General features: G+C 35.2%; 1 protein-coding gene across 6 annotated transcripts in view; it reads left to right on the top strand.

The window, feature by feature from the left end:
• LOC121730943 (2-oxoglutarate dehydrogenase, mitochondrial) overlaps positions 1-20,007 on the top strand; it is a 43,882-nt gene that overhangs the window by 1,682 nt on the left and 22,193 nt on the right. For 3 of the 6 annotated variants that reach the window (XM_042120174.1, XM_042120169.1, XM_042120172.1), the window contains exons 3-12: positions 663-797; positions 7,134-7,284; positions 7,843-7,910; positions 10,547-10,679; positions 13,003-13,081; positions 13,523-13,699; positions 15,962-16,110; positions 17,085-17,170; positions 17,545-17,724; positions 18,378-18,558. In XM_042120174.1, coding sequence (XP_041976108.1) covers positions 663-797; positions 7,134-7,284; positions 7,843-7,910; positions 10,547-10,679; positions 13,003-13,081; positions 13,523-13,699; positions 15,962-16,110; positions 17,085-17,170; positions 17,545-17,724; positions 18,378-18,558 — 1,339 coding nt within the window. Of the gene's footprint in view, positions 1-662; positions 798-7,133; positions 7,285-7,842; positions 7,911-9,573; positions 9,692-10,546; positions 10,680-11,940; positions 12,044-13,002; positions 13,082-13,522; positions 13,700-15,961; positions 16,111-17,084; positions 17,171-17,544; positions 17,725-18,377; positions 18,559-20,007 lie in introns of all 6 variants that reach the window. The other 3 variants (XM_042120173.1, XM_042120171.1, XM_042120170.1) reach the window with 2 other exon arrangements.

The following is a 20,007-nucleotide window of genomic DNA, read 5'->3' as shown; positions in this document are numbered from 1 at the left end:
CTAATTACGGAATTTACAAAGGTATTTATTTACAATGAGAAAAGTAATAATTTTTATAGCGAATTATCTCTCCGATGTTTGGAGTGAAATTGGTGCAAGCTATTGGTATTAAATCCTGCAGGAGATGATAATCAAGATCAAAATTTATTTTGAACAGGGTTCATCTTCGAAAATGCTTGGTCCACACACAATGGGTTGGCGGTCCGGATGCGGACCGCGGTTAGCCGTTTGGTGACCCCTGAACTATAGTAATAATATTTATGAAATAAAGTATTAACACTGAATAAATATATTTAATTATTGCTTGATAATTATTGTTTTTTTTTTATTTCTAATCATAGGTCTAAACACTGCAGAAACATATTCAAGTGTTTGTATAACATACAAAAACATAATAAAGCATTATCAGGAGGCAAGCCCCTTTGGATTGATAAACTCTGATATCATGTGAATATTAGTGATCTCATTTGATATTATTATGATCATATTAAATTTAAATACAGGATGTTATAAAACCATTATCATATTAATACTTAAATGTTTTTTATTATGTTTTGTTATGTTAATTTGCATTTATAAAATTAATAAATAAAAAAAAAAAAAACAAGTAATTATAATAAAATGTTATTAGATTGTATTGCATTTTTTTCTCTTGATCGCAGACTGCTGCTGTAGCAGTAAACGCCAACAGGCTGAAGAGTTCTGCAGCAGCAGAGCCATTTTTAAATGGATCCAGCTCAGCTTATGTGGAAACTATGTACAATGCCTGGTTGTCCGATCCTAATTCTGTACATGCAGTGAGTATTGTTTATTAGTATTACTTACAACTATCGTAAGTTTCCTTCCATAAAGTTGCTTTATAACAAGGTTAACTTCTGCATCTAATAGGCCCTTAAAATAAACACAATTTTTTTATATGGCAATATATTATTTTATATTATTTTAAAATAAGGATGACTCTCGCCTTGGATGACTTGTTCGGATTAAAATTTTAATACAGTCCAAAATACAAACTATAAATAGTTTCGGTTATATATAGTTCAATAGTTAATTTCATAATTTGTAGGTTTGTAAACATTGTAAAACATGAAATAATACAGTGCTAGATATACTGTATATTATAATATAATCATGCTCATACTCATTATGATAATAAATGAACATCATGTATAAACAGTTTATACTGACAAGAAAATCAGATGTCTAGCACCAGTCTGATTAGAAATCATTATCAATTACTTGCTGATAAGATGTTTATTAAGTATCTTCTTATAATTACCTTAATACTAGCTATAAAATCCGAGCTTTGTGAGGGCTCGCGTCGTCACACCTTGACTGACTGATGATGACACATCTGCATATAAAAAACCTTTTTTAAAAATTATATGTTAAAGCACAAATCAATAGGCTTGATGGTTTTTCTGTAAAGTGTACCACAAAATGTACAGGTTGTGGGATATACTAGGGCTTATATACTTCTCTCGCCCTGATGATAATTTAATGAACTTTAAATGAAATAATTATTTATGTAAATAATTATTTTAATTATTTTTTTATTTATTGAAAGATAGCATGTGAAACACAAGTCATTAAAAAACATACTTTCAATAAGGTGAAGTGATAATAAGGGTAAAATTTTGAGAGCAAAAGTCTATCCGACCTTTATTGCGAATCTATTTACACCTCTTTCGTCAAATTAGATAAATCGTTTAGAGTTTAGACTTTAGGAGCTACTGATAAATAAACGTATGCACTCAAAACCATCACGCTCTTTTTATTCGCCGCAGACCAGCAATATCATTTAAAACAATCGTGTACAAGTATTTTGTCATAGAATTCTTACAAAACGTAGAAACGTTGCATAACCATACAACGTGGACATCGTGATGTGAAATTGTGAATGCGTGCAAGGTCAATTTGTCTGCTCTAACTAGATTTAGTTAACACTTAACCGTTTTCATCTGGATTTATGTGGATTACCAATTTAGCTTAACCACTTTATTCCAAATGTAAAATTACTGGCGTACATGATCGAGTAATTAACCCCGTTAGGAGAGGGAGGGAGGAAGGGAGTTCTGAAGATGTGAATGTATAATATAAAATATTATTAAGAGGATGTGTGAAAAAATTCACGTTGTCAGTTGTAATGGTTTGTCACATGCGTCTATTAGTTTTGTAGCTTGGTAGCTTTGTTGATATTTGATAAAAAATACTAAAGAACGAGTGACATTTTCCTTATTTTCGATTTAAACTCGATATTCTAAGAAAGATATGGTATCTTATGCAGTAAAATTCGATACAATAAGCATTACTATTAAGTATGTTATTTATAACTTTGCGTCATTAATTCATTAATGTAGTAAACGAAAAGCCCCTTGTAATAAAAAATCGTGTCGTAGTTGCGACACGGCGGCCTGCCCTTGATCTAATGGTCTTGTTGTATACTTTTCTTATCATTCCGTGCACCAATGTAATGATTATGCAACTCGCAAAGGCCCAGTCGTTTGGTTATACTTTGGACTTGGCTATAGATAGACCCCCTTACTAATAAAGATTTAAGATTCTGTCCTTGTTAGATTCGTTAGATAAATCACTTGACAATTGACATATATGAAAACATAAAATTGTATACGCTCATATACATGCAGCTCTTTTTTAGGGTTCCGTACCCAAACGGTGAAAACGGGACCCTATTACTAAGACTTCGATGTCTGTCCGTCTGCCCGTCCGTCAGTCCGTCCGTCCGTCCGTCCGTCCGTCCGTCCGTCTGTCTCCAGGCTGTAACTCAAGAACTGCTATAGCTAGCTTCTGAAATTTGGACAGATTGTGTATTTCGGTTGCCGCTTTATCAACAAATACTAAAAATAAAATAAAATAGATAGGTATTTAAGAGGGGATCCCATATAACAAACGTGATTTTTTCGACCTTATTTGCTTGACTTGAATTTTTCACAATGTCCTTTATTATTTAATTATAATATTAAAAAATATTAAATTATGTGTACTTTAATTATAATATTAAAATAAAATAAAAATTTAATTAAAATGTAATTCCCATACAAAAACACAATTTTTGACCTATTTTTCCTCTATAACGGTACGGAACCCTTCGTGCGCGAGTTCGACTCGCACTTGGCCGATTTTTTTTTATAAATGGGTAATTGTAGAGTTTACAGTAGAATATCCAAAAGGTACAGCGAAGAATAAACTAAGTATATGTATTATCTATCTATGGAGTATGGACTATCTAAGGCTCAATCTTCAAAGGCTCAAAGCCGTCATAAAATGACGGCTTTGTTTCTTTACTCTCTCAAATAAGAAAGTAATCGTTATAAATTTATGATAGAGCAATTAAAGATACTATTTTGCGGTGTCTCCTTATCAGTCACATTAATTTATTACACGCAATTAATGACTAACTCAAACATTTACATTTTTGTCTTTAATATATTGCTACATTTGAGGAAAAAACCAAATACCAAGAAAAGTCTAACATGCATATATTCATATGCGTTTTAACCGAGAAGTTAACAACTATGCAGTTGTTAAATTCTCGATAAAAACGCATTGAAAATAAACAGTTTTAAAAATTGCAACCTTTTTTGTATAACTGACAAGGAAAACAATAAAATATTTAAGTTGTCTGGGGAAACCCTTTAAACCATCTATACTAATATTATAAAGAGGTAAACTTTGTTTGTTTGTTTGTTTAATTGTAATGAATAGGCTCAAAAACTACTGGACCGATTTTAAAAATTCTTTCACTATTCGAAAGCTACATTATTTACGAGTAACATAGGCTACTTTTTATTTTGGAGAATATTCCGTAAGATATTTCAGTTTTTCGGAAACAACCAGAAAATTTACTTATTTTGCATACGCTGCCTAAACTATAAAAGATAGAACTATACAATGTTCTTAGTAAATGTAGATCTTATAAATATCTACAAAAATGTCCGCGACACAATATACCTATCTATGTCAAGTGAGGCACAAAAACCATTTTTTTAATTAAAAATCTTGATTTTTTTTGGACTACATTTAAACGCATTTATTTTACTCATGCTAATAATCCTTATCAAAATAAATAATTTCATCACTAAGTACAGTTTATGTTTATTATATTTGCTTTTTGAATGATTAAAATTGGCCGTTTGGTTTAGAAGTTATGGCGAAATTAAAATATTGCGATTTACGCCCCTTTCGAAGTGGGCGCTACCAATGCCACAGAATAGATAATAGTACAAGTACCAATGCAGGGGTGCGCATTGTACACATTTAAAAAGGTCTACAGAAAACTCCGCGATGGTATTTTTTTTTTTTATGAAATAAGGGGGCAAACGAGCAAACGGGTCACCTGATGGAAAGCAACTTCCGTCGCCCATGGACACTCGCAGCATCAGAAGAGCTGCAGGTGTGTTACCGGCCTTTTAAGAGGGAATAGGGTAATAGGGGAGGGCAGGGATGGGAAGGGAAGGGAAGGGAATAGGGGAGGGTAGTTAAGTGAATAGGGTATTAGGCCTCCGGTAAACTCACGCGGCGAAACACAGCGTAAACGCTGTTTCACGCCGGTTTTCTGTGAGAATGTGGTATTTCTCCGGTCGAGCCGGCCCATTCGTGCCGAAGCATGGCTCTCCCACGTATAAGTATATCTCTTATGGATATATCCCACAATAACATATTTTTTGTCATTTACTTTTAACTTCAAATAATGGCTAATTTTCGAAGCGATTTTAACCAATACGGCAATAATGCTTATTCGATTAAATACTTTAAATACATTATTGATTATGGCCCTTTACAGCATAATTATTACGATTTAAATTTTAAATGAATATTTTCGAAGATATTACAGATTTAAAAATTGCGGGACGTAAGTAGCTTTTGCGGCAGTACTGACCAATGCGGGCCACGGGTAGTAATGAACATAAATTATTTAAAATCAAACTACTGAATCGATTTTAGCATTTTTTCAGTGACTTAGGCCATAATTTATTTTATACCCGTGCGAAGCCGGGGCGGGTCGCTAGTAATATATATAAATAAAATTAATGCAAAGTTTTAAGTGGGCAAGTCTTGTTCCATAAATATTATGATTTTTCCTTCCTTGATTGTCGAGTTATCGACGTTTTTTTTGCTTTTTTGGCAATCGAATCGTTACAATGTAATAGGTACATTAATCTTTTCAACATTTTATGATAAAATTGGAAGACAACAACCTTTACCTATGCTGCGTACATACCACTGGAAAATTAAACAAGGTTTTTTTTTGTGCAAATTCAATTACGTATTTAAGACGCTCCCCCTACGGAGATGCCGTAATTTACCGTTTTAGGGTCCTATTAACACTTAATTTGAAAGCTACAAAATTATAATAAAAATACAGCAATAATCTTCAGCATATGAACATTCCTTTCTTCGTTATTAATTTCCTATTTTTGTTTATTAATTATTAAACTCATGATATCAGCTTCCAAAGTAATACCAATTTATTTAAATTCAAGCATACATTCAATATCTCCCTAGTATTTGCAAATTACGTTTATTTGAAACACACGCCAATAGATCGACAATCTAATTAATACGTGAGCCAAAAACTTTGTATAATGTATCCCTTTTGACGAAAAATGGGGAAACGTAGGTGAATGAAATTTTGCACAGTTATAGTTTATATGGTGAAGGAGTGCATCGAGCTAATATTATTTTGAAATTATGCTTTTATCATACATTTTTCTAACAAATAAAACATTACACACACTACAACACACACACTAGGAAAATGACAGATTTTTTAGTGACAAGCCTATACATACGAATTTTATTATACTCTTTTATTTATGATTGAAGTCTGTTGACAACATTGACATAAGAAGACAACAAGGTGACAAATTGAAAATGGATTATAGTTTTATTTATTGAAGTGCATAGACAATGCTTACACGGCCAGTCTGAGATCAGCTGAGTCCCAGAGACAAGAGTTGAAAAAAATATGATAGTCAATATTTTTTTACAAAATTTAAAGTAGTAGTCCTAATGTCGTTGAAACTAAGGCCGAATTACGACCATTGGGCGATCTCTAGTTTCATTAACTACATATTTGCCGTTTGAAAATTTTGAACTATGATAAGTAAAAAAATAGGATTTTGGTGCGATCTCGGCAACGCGGCAAATTTATGGTCAAGGTCGTTTGCTCAGGGGATGGCCTTAATCACAGCACTCGCAATAAAATAGTTGTACATAACACTTTAATTACATGTTTATTTATAATAGCTTGTAATTCGTCAGACAGTCCGTGTTATAATTATGTCTTCGAATTTTCTTGAAATACTCTGCAATCTTATCTTCGACTATTACGTCGTATAAGATGATACAGCGCAGGAATTTGTATCTTTGAAACAATACGTAGTATAATGAGATTTAAAATCTTGTGTTACGTAATTGCTGACAATTGGTATTCGTACCGTAGAATGTTCCCAGTAATAATGGGCGGGTAGGCCGGTCATTGTAATAATTGTAGCCATTAATATGAGTTACGGCAGTCACAAATTCTGCGGTGTTTATGGCTTTATTACCTTGAATTTTTACGACATAGTACGGCTTGCGGCTTCAATAGACATAAATAGGTATTGAGTAATGAAGTCAATTTAAAACAATTAAATAACTGTTGCTTTACGATGTTTTTGGTAACATTTTATATCCATTTAGATTTTAGAATTTAGATGAAAGAAAGTGTAAATATAATGGTACACAATAGTCAATACCCCTAAAAAAATCATACACATAGATCGACTTGCTTCAATTTAGGTTACTGCCAACCAAGTCAAAATATCATGATTTCTCTTACACAAACGAAAGATAATTCAAATATTTCGGCGTTGGTCGAGTCACGGGTGCATCCACGCGAATTCGCGCGGATGCGCGAAGAAGTAATAAAGTGCGTTAGTTCTTTGGAGTGAAAGTTGAATTTGTTATGTTTAGTTTTAATAATTCGCTTCGATGCGCTTAGACTCTGCGCTAGTATAAATTGACCCTAAGGCTGTTGTTTGAAAACACTAGATAATATGCCAATGATAGGATTTTCTGTACTCTTAAAGTGCCAATCATGACCTTATCTAATGTGACTTCTGTTTCAGTCATGGGACGCTTTCTTCCGGAACGCAACGGCGGGGGCTCAGCCAGGAGTCGCGTACACTTCGCCCCCCAACCTGGCGCCGTACAACAAGAACGAAGTTCCCCTCACCTCGCTAGTACCAGCTATCGGCGGTAGCACGTCTATTTCTTCGGGTAATTATTCTTCTATATTGTGTGGAATAACGCACTCTTGATAGAGTCTTTTAGTGGTGCTTTTGTGCCCGGTATCTGAAGGGTTTTGACGAGATATCATTGTATGTTGTTGATTTTGATGTTAGCCAATCAAAAGCTCATTTATAAAAACAAGTAATTGGGCATATTCAGTGTTGGGCTAATATTCAAAACTTTAGTACAAATTTAATCATTTTAAATATCTTGTCATTACTTTTGATCAAACGAAGAACGAGTCGATAAGCAGTAACATTTAAATATACAGATATTTTAACAACGATTAATTTGATTGGCGTCAATTGAATCTCCACTTAGTATGATACCATAGGTCCATAATATTCAATGTGTCCCGGTATTTTAATGTCCAATTTCTTCAACGTCTGTTAAAGTTAATGCTCAAGTTAGTATCACGATACCTCTCTCGTTTTTCATACCAATGAAAGAGAAGGCATGGCATTTTAACAAGCCATTAACACTAAAAGACGTTGGTGAAATAGGGCCTAATAATAGTTTATTTTAAATATCGTTTAATTTTTTAAGGTTCCCCGATCAATGAGAAAATCATTGACGACCATCTGGCGGTGCAGGCCATCATCAGGAGTTACCAGGTGAATGACTGATCCGTTCATTTTATATGTTCATTTTGTTTGCACATTATTTATCATTATTTTCACATTTGAGCAAATATTTATTTGAACGTCATAGTTTACCAATACGAATGTATGTAATAATGCTGGCACTTCACATGGCTATTTGTATTTGCTATTGGCTATTTGTTATATTTGACAACATTATTGACGAATACGCAAACAAGCAAAATATATAGGCAAATATGACCTTCCCCACCTGGCCGTCAAATAGCAAACTTCAAACATTCGATTCAGAAATTTTAAATCAGGAATTTCTACCCTTCTTATTATCCCAGTTCATATTTTCGTTTTCCGCTGTTTTCTGCTCTCGATAAAACACTGAAAAGGCCTGAACATTTGCTGAAAATCACCTGAAATTTGAAAATATACCGTCTGTTGTCAAGTTGACAGCACCGGTTTATTTGTGTACTTGCTTATTTGACTCTTTTAATGTGCGTCAAAAACCGACAAAGGTGCGAATACGTGTATTTGGTATTGGTCATATTTGTCAAATAGGCAAATAAGGCCAATACTTTGTCAAACATACCGTCTGGCGTCTACACATGGTGATTGTTTGGCGAATACATCAAATACGCAAATACAAATAGCCTTGTGAGGTGCCAGCATAAGCAGCATATTTTATATTTTAAATGGGACATTGATTGTACCATTACAGAAATTAATTTATAGATGGACCAATTTTTTTTGTCGTGTTAGCTATGATTATGAATCAATTTCTGTGGTTGTACAAAAAACGTAAACCAAGTCTACCTTTTGATAAAAGACGTTTTCAATAATAGGACACCTGAAAAGAGCCACTTTAGTAAAAGTAAATATAATATCTTATTTGTATTTATATCACTGCATACAATATTGTGTCAAATGTTTATAAACTTTGTATTATAATGTCAAACTATAGAAAATGAAGTAATAGGTAGGCTCATTATGAACACGATACAATCTATACGGCACATCTAAATATTGTCTCAACCACGTCACATGTAGCACACTTATCGACCGTCGGAAAAGTACATTATTGCATTGATAGGTAATATTTCCATTTATCAAATACCAAACTCTCGACTTTAATTGGACAAACAAGGTCGAAAAAGTATTTTTTGAAGTACACGAATATATTAATTAGATAAAACTCTTTTTACTGATTACAGTTGTTAAAATAAAAATTACTTAGATTTGAATTCCTTAATGCTATGAAAGAATATATATATAATATTTTTTATGTGATCTAAAAAGCTACGTCAGCATTATATTTAAAAAATGCGTCTCCGAATGTCAATGATAAGGTATTATATTATCTTATCTAGTAATGTTTGAAGCAGGAACTGATTTCTGTGGATTTCATCTCGATCTCTTGGCATTGAATCTGCAAGATTTCAGACTTACAGCTAGCTTAAGCAAGTTGAGATAAAATCATGCAAAACATACAAAAGGCTTTTATATCAGGTACAAAATCTAAAGCATATTTTGTTAGCGAATGCCTTAGCTTGCAGCATTATGTCAATAAAAAAAAAAGCTTAACAGTTTTAATATGAGGTCTAAAAACCAAAAGCATTTGTAAGCGAATGTCTTGACCTTCAACCAGTAAATAAATAAAAAAATAACGTGAATGGGTGGGGCACAGGCTCGCGGTCACTTGGCGGCGGACGTAGACCCGCTCGGCATCACCACGGCGAACCTGCCCGAACTGGGCATGCGCGCGCCTCGCTCCGAGCTCATCATGAGGAAATATTTCAACTTCGGTACGCAGCTATACTGCTGCATCCATTTGGAAGCAATCACTTTTGTCTTATTGTTCTCCTAGCCGATACAGCGATGTTCTGAGTCATTTATTTTAAGACGAAAATAGAAAAGAAATGTCGTAATAAATAGATTAGAAGGATTAAAGTGAATAGTGTCGCAATGCGGCAAACTTTGCGGTCTTATACGCAATATTGTACGCAAAGTACGGATGCGACGCAAAACAACCGCGCATGGCACGTCATTAGTAAATTCATGTACCCATCATTGCGTAGTTGTTTTTTAACATAATAATAAATTACTAGAAATTATTTTGGTAGTTATTAACACTTAGACATATTTTGTACGATTGTAGAATTGAATTTTATGAAATGACCGTAGTGTTTTAGATCCTTATGTAAATAACTCAGGACATCCCTGTGTTCGCACACAAGGCTTTAGTGCGTCAATTACCCCGCAGTGATTGTTTTCAGTAATCGTCATATCGTTTTATTTCTCGCAATTATTTATTGCTTACTAATCGCACCATCATTTTCTCGATTTTATTTGCCTACGATTTTAAATTCTGCATGTAGGTATTGCAATCATCAGTAGAATATTATGTTGGCGTAGTGTTCTTCAAAATAATAAAAAGTTTTTTTTCAGTATCGATTAACACGTATCATTCCTAATTAAAAAGTCTTCAACTAACTCCAGAACCGATGAGAACTGCTAGTCTCAAGTATAGGTTATATTATCATTGGTATGAGGGACATGCTGTAAAAAAGATCATTCTGTCTCTGTGTTCAAAATTCTAAATTGTAACTAACAGGATTTCCATTATGTGACTATTCGGTTAATGTTCGGTTATTCATTAGTCGCGTGGTCATCTGGTGGCCAATCTGGATCCACTGGGCATAACAACCGGCGACCCCATATCGAGCGGCGATTGGCACGGCGGCCTCCGTGCTTTCGCTAGCGAAGCGGTCATAAGACAGCACGTACGATTCGGTATGAGCCTTTACGGTTACGGTATACGGCCAATACTGGAACGCTACTAAAAAGGTCTCTACGTCTCATGCTGTCCTTGTGTCTGCTGGGCAGAAAGATAAGGACGGCATGAGTCTTGGTTGGATCTTTAGGTAGCGAATCTTTATTTGGTATGAGCTTAACTAATCTATTGGGGCGTAGGTACTTGAATCGCTTGGTATCCGCTTATATTATCTATTTGAATCTTGGGGGGAATGGGAATCTATTTTTGTCTTGTAATTAGACTGCCAAGTAACTGGATTTTCCTTTCATATAATGAATTGAAACTTTCTGTATAAAAAAATCAGTACTTACTTATTTTGTAATTTGTATATTGTACAACATTTCTAATATAACTTTCTAAGTTATTTGGGGAATTTCTGTAGATAGTGGTGAAGGTGAAAGTAGACGTACCTACCTATTTTATTTACACTTACTTATAATAATAACGATTGCAATTAATGGGCACTCGACCAAAGCTTTTTGCGCATAATAATAAGACAAAATTACTATAAAATTTCTATTATAAATAACACCATCGGCTTTTTATACTTAAATAATTAATACTTATAATCTTTATTATATTATGTACAACTATAAACACAAAAATAATTTGAGACTAGCTTTTGACATCCGGTCAAAATGTTCAATTTTTTTTTCCTTATACTACTAACTCATCATATTCCTTTACTAGATTTCAAATTAGGTGCGGAACGGTTTTTCTATGATGAACCCAAATAAGTGGATTTAATTTTCAAAATAACATGAAGTTTGAAATATATTAAGTTATTATAAATACTTAACGAATAGTTATTTAAATTGTTGCAATTTTGTTAGACTTTATATAATCCGTTACTTTAACACTACACTGTACAATGTTTAACACATACTTACAGAGTTTCTGGTAGTCTTTGTAGGATAAAAATATGTATTTTTTATGAGAATAGTTAAGTTGAATTTCATTGTAGTAATTATTATTTTACTCGTTTTCAAGTGTGTATAATTTAGCATAACATACAGTAATTATACTTATAGTGTCATTACAATTTACATAAACTAAAATAGAATATAATTTATGTATTCAGACCGAAACTGCATAATATTTTCTAAACGTACTAAAGTTCATGTTTAAAAAAAATAAGTCTTATTTATGTTTAATTTATTTAGCTTCTTACTAATTTCATTTAATAGTTAGCTAACCATGTGTAGTTGTATGCATAGTTAACGACTGATAAACGAACAGATTCGAGGACATCATATAGCGAAACTCGACCCATTGGACATAGCGAACTACAATTGCGCTGATAAAAATCCAAGGGAGGTGATACACAGCAGCTATAGGTTTGGTAAGGAGATGCAACTCGCACCGTGTCGGTACTGCTCATGCGTAGTTATGACGATACAGTCCCCTGTCACTTTCAGTTGCAAGCTTTTTTAGTTTTTTTTTTTACTGGACGTCATAACTACCATCTAGACCTCACAATGTGTTGTAGCATGCACCCCACGCACGTGCATCGATTGCATGATATGTTTCTATATGATCTATGGATTTATATAATGTTGTTGCGTCTATAAATGAAAAACGACCTTGATATATTTTCTACGTTGGTTTTGGATTCCGGCCAATTGTTACTTTCGTTGGCGGGAATGTGTTATCTGATTATTTTTGAATGGGAAAATAAATTATGTTTTAAGACAGCTAGAGGAAAGAGCTCTGTGATTTTTCCATAAATTTTCTACAGAATATCAAGATTGTAAGGCTGGTATAAATAGTCAGTACTCAAGATGCATCTCGGTCTCAAGACACGGTTCAGGCTCAAAATTTGGTTGGCTGTCAAAATTTGGACTAATCATAGAGCCGAATCGCGTCTTGAGAATAAGATGCATCTTGAGTACTGACTATTTATACCGGCCTACATAACGTTACGATATTATTATTGAGCACAAAACTCACTGTTACCTAATTTACAAACCATTATTTTACTAACCACAACAGCAAGTAGATAATGAAAGTAGAGGGTTTACCCGCAAATCTATGATCAAATTTTCTCAAATTCTCACAAAGTAATTAATTCACAGTCTTGGTTGGTTCGCCCGGGTTTCACAGTTCGAAATACATGCTAGTAAAGGGATATGATTTCATTATGTTCATACAACCATATTATATCCATTATATTCATATATCATATACTCAAATTGCTTCTTTACGTTGATTTTGATGGGTCATAAAACTGTGATGGTGAACTTACAACAGGGTCATCGTGGTTTGAATGATCATACTCTTATTTGTCACTCTGCGTTTTAGATGAAGCTGACATGGATAGAGTTTTCAAATTGCCCTCGACGACGTTTATCGGTGAAAAGGAAAAAGCCTTGCCGTTGAGGTAAATATGTTACTGCCTTGAATAATTCATTCTGAGATAAGTATGTTGTGTTTTAAAACACTCTTACGGCAGGACTCAAGAGACGTTTTACTGTCACTTAACTTTAATTTAAGAAAAAGTTTGATAAAAAAATGAAAGTACTCATGTTAAAATACATTATTTTATCTTTTGTTATTAAAATATTCATATAATTAAAGTTAAATAACCATTAAATCTCTGAGAGAGAGAGAATGAGAGATCAATGACCCAAATACCGGCCATTAAACCCGCTATTTGGGTTATTAGTTTGAAGAAACTTGCCTTCTTTTTCATGAATATTAGCAACGAGAGAGATAACAATATTATGATACTATCCACGATTAGCTTAAGCTCAGGCCCTCAAAAAGTACGGCAACTGCCTTCTTTTTCCTTGTCATAAATAGTTTTATTTTTTATTTTTAGAGAAATCCTGAACAGGCTAGAGGAGGCGTATTGTAACAACATCGGCATAGAGTTTATGTTCATCAACTCGCTGGAACAATGCAACTGGATCAGACAGAGGATGGAACCACCCAACGTCACCAAGATGAGCAACGACCAGAAGAGATTGATCCTGGCCCGTCTCACCAGATCTACCGGGTAAGAGGTTTTGGTGGTACCCACTATTAGTGCCGCATTCCTACATCGCGCTGTCGAAGTTTTCTAAGGCCGGTCTCAAGTCGCGGTTCGGCTCTGTGATTGGTCCAAATTTTGACAGCCAACCTGCCTGTCACATAGCCTGAACCGTGTCTTGAGACCGAGATGCATCTTGAGTACTGACTATTTATACCGGCCTAAGTGGGTCGGCACTATACGACAGCTGAAATCAATCATGTGGGCTCCGGCCTGACCATAAAGTTATTATACCTAGTGGAATAGAGCAACAATCTCGAGCTGCCAAACGAAACCGAAATTCTTAATATAGTGGAAAAAGTGCACGCAAATATTGTTTTATTAGTGTTATATTGTTCTTCACGTTCCATTCTATCAGATAAATTGATTCATATCATAAGTAGATGACGAATCTTTTTTATTTATTCGGGTTACTTCAGGCAACGTTAGTAATGATCTGTAGACTGGATTTCACATAACCCAACCAAATTGCATAGTAGTAGCTAAAAATCAATTTCTCCGATATTACTTGAATTTTACGGTAAAATAATTTAATGATTTTTTAAATTATTGTTTGCTATTTAATTATAATTTATAACAGGTGTCGCCAATATTGTATGATCAGGAAATACTATTACTTACTTGAAAATTCGGTCTTATCTCTGAGACAATATCAATTTATACTATCTTTGTTGTGACATTCATATGACTCGAGTATTATTGTTAAATGGATGATTGTGTAATATTCATACTAACTTAAAAAAAATTAAATAATTTATATGTTCCTCAATTTTGATAGCAGTCGAAAAAAAGAATAATATGACTCTTAAATAGTCTTTTCGCCGTTAGTTTGTCGACGCTGCAAACCACAAAAAGCAGCTGATCAAATCTACTTTATCACATGTCAAATATCATCGTAGTGGTGACTATGTTGCATCTTGCTCTGTCGATTTCTCGAAGCTTGTTCCCGGTTTGGCGTGTAATATTTTTGCACCACTAATGGACCTATCAGATAGAGAGCGGCCGAGCGTTCAAGCGGTCAGTTTTGTGTTTTTTGTGTTGTATTACGTTACATATATATATGTTACGCTCAAAGACCGAAATCGCTCAGTGAGCGAAAAAATAGCTCACAACGCGTTGTGGTCACAGTGAAACAGCCACGACGCGAAATTCGCGTCGTGGCTCTAATGAAAACGGCCACGACGCGTTCTGGCAATCACAAAAAGACCATAACGCGAAATCCGTTACATGGCTGATATGCTATTCGTTTTTCTTGATTTATTCTTGATTGGTTAATCGTCCATAGGTATGAAAGATTATATTTGAATTACCACGCGTACTACATAATATTTTTTCTTTTACTAAATCACTGCATTACGTGTTGATCATTATTATTTATAAAATATCCATAGTTCCATACATTTCGTACTGATATTATTACTGTCTGTCTGTCTGGTGAAACGTGTTGTTGTTTTTTTTTTTTTTTAATATAAAGACGCGAAGTAATCTGATTTTAATAAAAAAAAAAACTGCGTTGCGCCAGACAGACACACAGTAATAATATTAGTACGAAATGTATGGAACTATGGATATTTTATAAATAATAATGTTAAACACGTTATGCAGGGATTTAGTAAAAGAAAAAATATTTTGTAGTACGCGTAGTACTTAATTCAAATATAATCTTCCATACCTATGGACGATTAATCAATCAAGAACAAATCAAGAAAAACGTATAGCATATCATCCACGAGTCACGACACGAATTTCGCGTTATGGTCTTTTTGTGATTGCCAGAACGCGTCGTGGCTGTTTCACTGTAACCACAACGCGTTGTGAGCTATTTTTTCGCTCACTGAGCGATTTCGGTCTTTGAGCGTAACATATACATACTCACACAGGGGGCGTTATGACCGCGTTAGAATTGCTCCCGTGTGGCTGACTGCTCGAACGCATAACGCTTGAGCGCGTGCCCGCTGTGTCGTCTAGGTCATTAGCACTCATACATCCATACTTCCATATCCATACTAATATTATAAATGCGAAAGTGTGTCTGTCTGTCTGTCTGTTACCTCTTCACGCCCAAACCGCTAGACCGATTTTGCTGAAATTTGGCATGGAGATACTTTGAGTCCCGGGAAAGGACATAGGATACTTTTTATCCCGAAAAAAATGTACGGTTCCGCCGCGATAAACGAGTTTTGGCGCAACGGAGTTGCGGGCATCATCTAGTTTCATTATATATTACAGATTTGAAAACTTCCTGGCGAAGAAATGGTCGTCGGAGAAGCGTTTCGGTCTGGAGGGCTGCGAGATCCTGATCCCGGCGATGAAGCAGGTCATCGACACCTCCACCAGACTCGGTGTTGAGTCCATCATCATGGGAATGCCTCACAGAGGTCAGTGTAATTGTATTTTCAAATCCCTTTAGTCCTTTAGTAATAAAAAGATAACAATATCTTGTATCTAGACACGCGTTAGAGTGACCAGACAAGTTCAAGTATATACAGACCATAAAGTTAATATACCTGGCGGAATAGAGAAACAAAGACCTGAGCAAGCGAGATGCTGCTATCAGTGTATATATCAGTAACGCTGCGTGGTAAAAAGAGACGTGTGATACATGACAGCAGAGTTATCTTTTTTTGACGTCCAGTCGGCACTTATCGGCACGTTGACAATTTAATCTCATAGAATTCATGTTCAATCATGATTGTGTGAGTGTATACAATATACACATATTTTTACACACAGGTGTAAACCAATTTCGGTTCGTTTGACAGCTCGAGATTGTTGCTCTATTCTGCTAGGTATATTAACTTTATGATACAGACTTACAAGCTACAACTATACAATGTTTTGTCACTGTCGGAAATGATACAAAAGTGTCATGACAGAAAAGGACAAAACTTTGTATAACTATTACATAATAAGCGGTGTAGATCTAAACTGCTTTATATACTATCCATTCTTACCAAACTGCGCCTGAAGGAGTAACTTTGTTATGTCAGAGTGATTAATTGACTCAACATCTATAGTCCGTGCAATCCACGAAGACGCGCCCAACCACTTTTTGGGTGAGAATTTTTCCCTTTGACCGTGACGCTTTTTCTTAATTGGTCTATTTATTGTAATGTGAGTGTGCACTCATAGGTAATTAGTGTGTACCGATAACACTCAAACATTTGCGAAAGCTTGCACACATATACTATAAACGATTAGGAGGAGTAGTGGGGCGCGTCTTCGTGGATTGCGCGGACTATACTTAAGTTTAATTAGGAAGAGAACAATTTTTGTTAGTTACATTTTTATTATAATCAAAATAATACAAGTATCGACGGTGATTTTAATTTCATATTGATGGTCGTTTCAGGACGTCTAAACGTTTTGGCGAATGTGTGCCGCAAACCTCTCCACCAACTGTTCACACAGTTCGCTGGACTTGAAGCCGAAGATGATGTGAGTATTATTTATTTATTATTTTTTAGTTTTAAAGAAAAACAGTGAGATAAAAAACTTTATATTGTCTTACGAATTAGGTAACAACTAGCAATACTTATTCAATTAGTATAGTAGCTAAAACTATTTATCCCGTCGATCGTGGGAAAACGAGACACAATAGATATTCTATTGTGTCTCGTTCACCGGTGAGCGTATGGGGCTTGATGAATAATCATGGAGTCAACAACTCTTGTCTGCTTTCAAACAAAGCTTTTGTCAACAAAATGCATATAAAGTATTTTTATAATCAATTCGTTTTCAATGTTAGTTGTTTAAAACTTCAATTTAATCATATACCCACATGTTTTATAGTTACTTATATATTTTTACAGGGCTCAGGTGACGTGAAATACCATTTGGGTACATACATCGAGCGTCTTAACCGCGTGACGAACAAGAACATCCGTCTCGCCGTCTGCGCCAACCCGTCTCACTTGGAGGCCGTAGATCCCGTTGTCCAGGGCAAGACGCGCGCCGAACAGTTCTACCGCGGTGACAATGAGGGCAAAAAGGTACGTAAGACATAGTTACACGTAGGCAGAGGGGTCCTACGTAATTTGGCCGGGTTCTATCAATTGAATCTGTCAACTGAACTTGACATAACCTTACCAAATTACCTAGGTCTCTGCTGTCACTAAGCTGGATTCTAAGGGCAGCTAAAATGCGGTCATGAAGCACACGCAAATTCGTATAGCTATCGCTTGTCTCTTTCGATATTGTACTCAAATATCCATAGTAAATTATCTTCAATGTTATCTTCATGCAAAGGCACCGCGCGCGGCTTGTATGTGTGTGCCATAGTGTCAATGCGTCGCCACGTACGGCACACAATAAAATCTCGGCCAGCTTAGCTTCGTGGGTACCACCGAGATTTTGTTGTGTGCGGTACGTGGCGACGCATTGATACTATGGCGCACACATACAAGCCGCGTGCGGTGCCTTTGTATGAAGATAACTTACTTCCCCTCCTTTTACTATGAAATATCTTTACCTCAGCTTTCAAGTGGAAGAGAAGAAGCAGCATTGTTAAATTTTGAAAACCTTTCTATTGCACATAATAGTGCGTGCTTAGCGAATACGTTTAAGCTTCAACTCGGCTGTAACTGTAGGTTTTCCGGGAAACTTATCACTTGTTTGTTAACCTCCATAAAACCTCTGTCTCCAGGTGATGTCAATGCTCCTCCACGGTGACGCGGCGTTCGCCGGCCAGGGTGTGGTGTTTGAGACGATGCATCTGTCCGACCTACCGGCGTACACGACGCACGGCACGATACACATCGTCGCCAACAACCAGATCGGATTCACGACCGATCCGCGTCACTCGCGCTCGTCCGCTTATTGTACCGGTAAGGAGATAGATATAGCGTTGATTAAGATGATCGCACATTTATCAGCACGTACGCGCCGAACGCGCCGCATCTTAGAATTCGTTGTGTGAAATTATGCGAAACCTCTTATCTCGCAGATTCGTTCGCGCCGCACGCGTCGGATTTCCTGTACTATGCGGTCGTTCCGGGTATATCGGTGCGTTCGACGCATACGGCGCGTACGGTGCTAATAAATGTGTATTCAGATTTGAAATTAAAAATATTAGAAATATTGTCAATTTATTGGGAAAAATTACATATTTCCTATGTTCATCTATTTTCCTATTTCTTGTAAAAGAAATAGTTTCTGGGGTGGTCACGCTAAACGTGCAATGTCTAATTACTATAGATAAAGAAACAGAAACCAATTTTTTCTGGAACGCTGTAGCAAATTATTACAAACGCAGGTATAGAAATTTATAGGAGGATAATTTTAGTTAATAATTATGACTGAACAGTGAACACACGCGTTTTATGTAAATGGGTTTCATGGAATCAATTTTGACAATCCCTATTTTTAGACGAAGGTCTAGCCCATCCCAGCTTTGATATAAATACGAAAACGATGATCAATACGACAGTGTTGACATTGTCAATTTGCCTTTGTCTTGTCACTTATACGTTTTCTTTGTTAACCCTTTAGCCGCCGAGCTTAAAATCAATTGTCGTGCCAAATTTTTCGATTTATGGTGCCAGCGCTAGGCTGGCACCATAAATCGAAAAATTTATACCTACAACAAAAAGTGATGTGCAATACTTATCTTTTTCGATGTCGATAATTTATTTCTTAATTTATAATTTATATAAAGTATAAACTGATATCTAGTATTTGATTCCATAATGTTAGTAAATATACAACGCTGGCAGAAACATTAGATTAAAACAGCTTGAATAGTGAAGTGACATAATTCCCGATATTTGTTATTACATTTCAAATAATATTAATTTCATAGTTTCCACGGATTAAATAATTGAGTTGTTTAAATATATAACCTACTACAAATATAGATTTTCAATAGTAGATCGATATCCCATCCCCTTTACACGCATACAATTTCATCTAAATGTCGTAGCAGACAGACAGGAAAGCGTTACTTTGTAATTTATTGTTATTTTATTTCTAATTTAAGTATCCACTACAATCACATTTATCGATAGCATCATCATAAGCACAACACTAATGGAAAATTCTAGAAGGCGGCACTCGCTTATGACGTCAGAAGCGGTCGTCTTTTTCCGACTGTGGCGCAGGGTGTGTTGACAACATTCGTTTCTAAACATGTAGGCTAGGGATGGGAATCGTCAATTCAATCACTGAAATTTTTATACTATATTTATTATATATATAAAACTCAAAGGTGACTGACTGATTGAAATAGTGATCTATCAACGCACAGCCCAAAACACTGGACGGATCGGGCTGAAATT

The sequence above is a fragment of the Aricia agestis genome, chromosome 10 (assembly GCF_905147365.1).
Source record: "Aricia agestis chromosome 10, ilAriAges1.1, whole genome shotgun sequence".
NCBI classification, from domain to species: Eukaryota; Metazoa; Arthropoda; class Insecta; order Lepidoptera; family Lycaenidae; genus Aricia; species Aricia agestis.
This window is presented reverse-complemented; position numbering and strand designations above follow the sequence as displayed.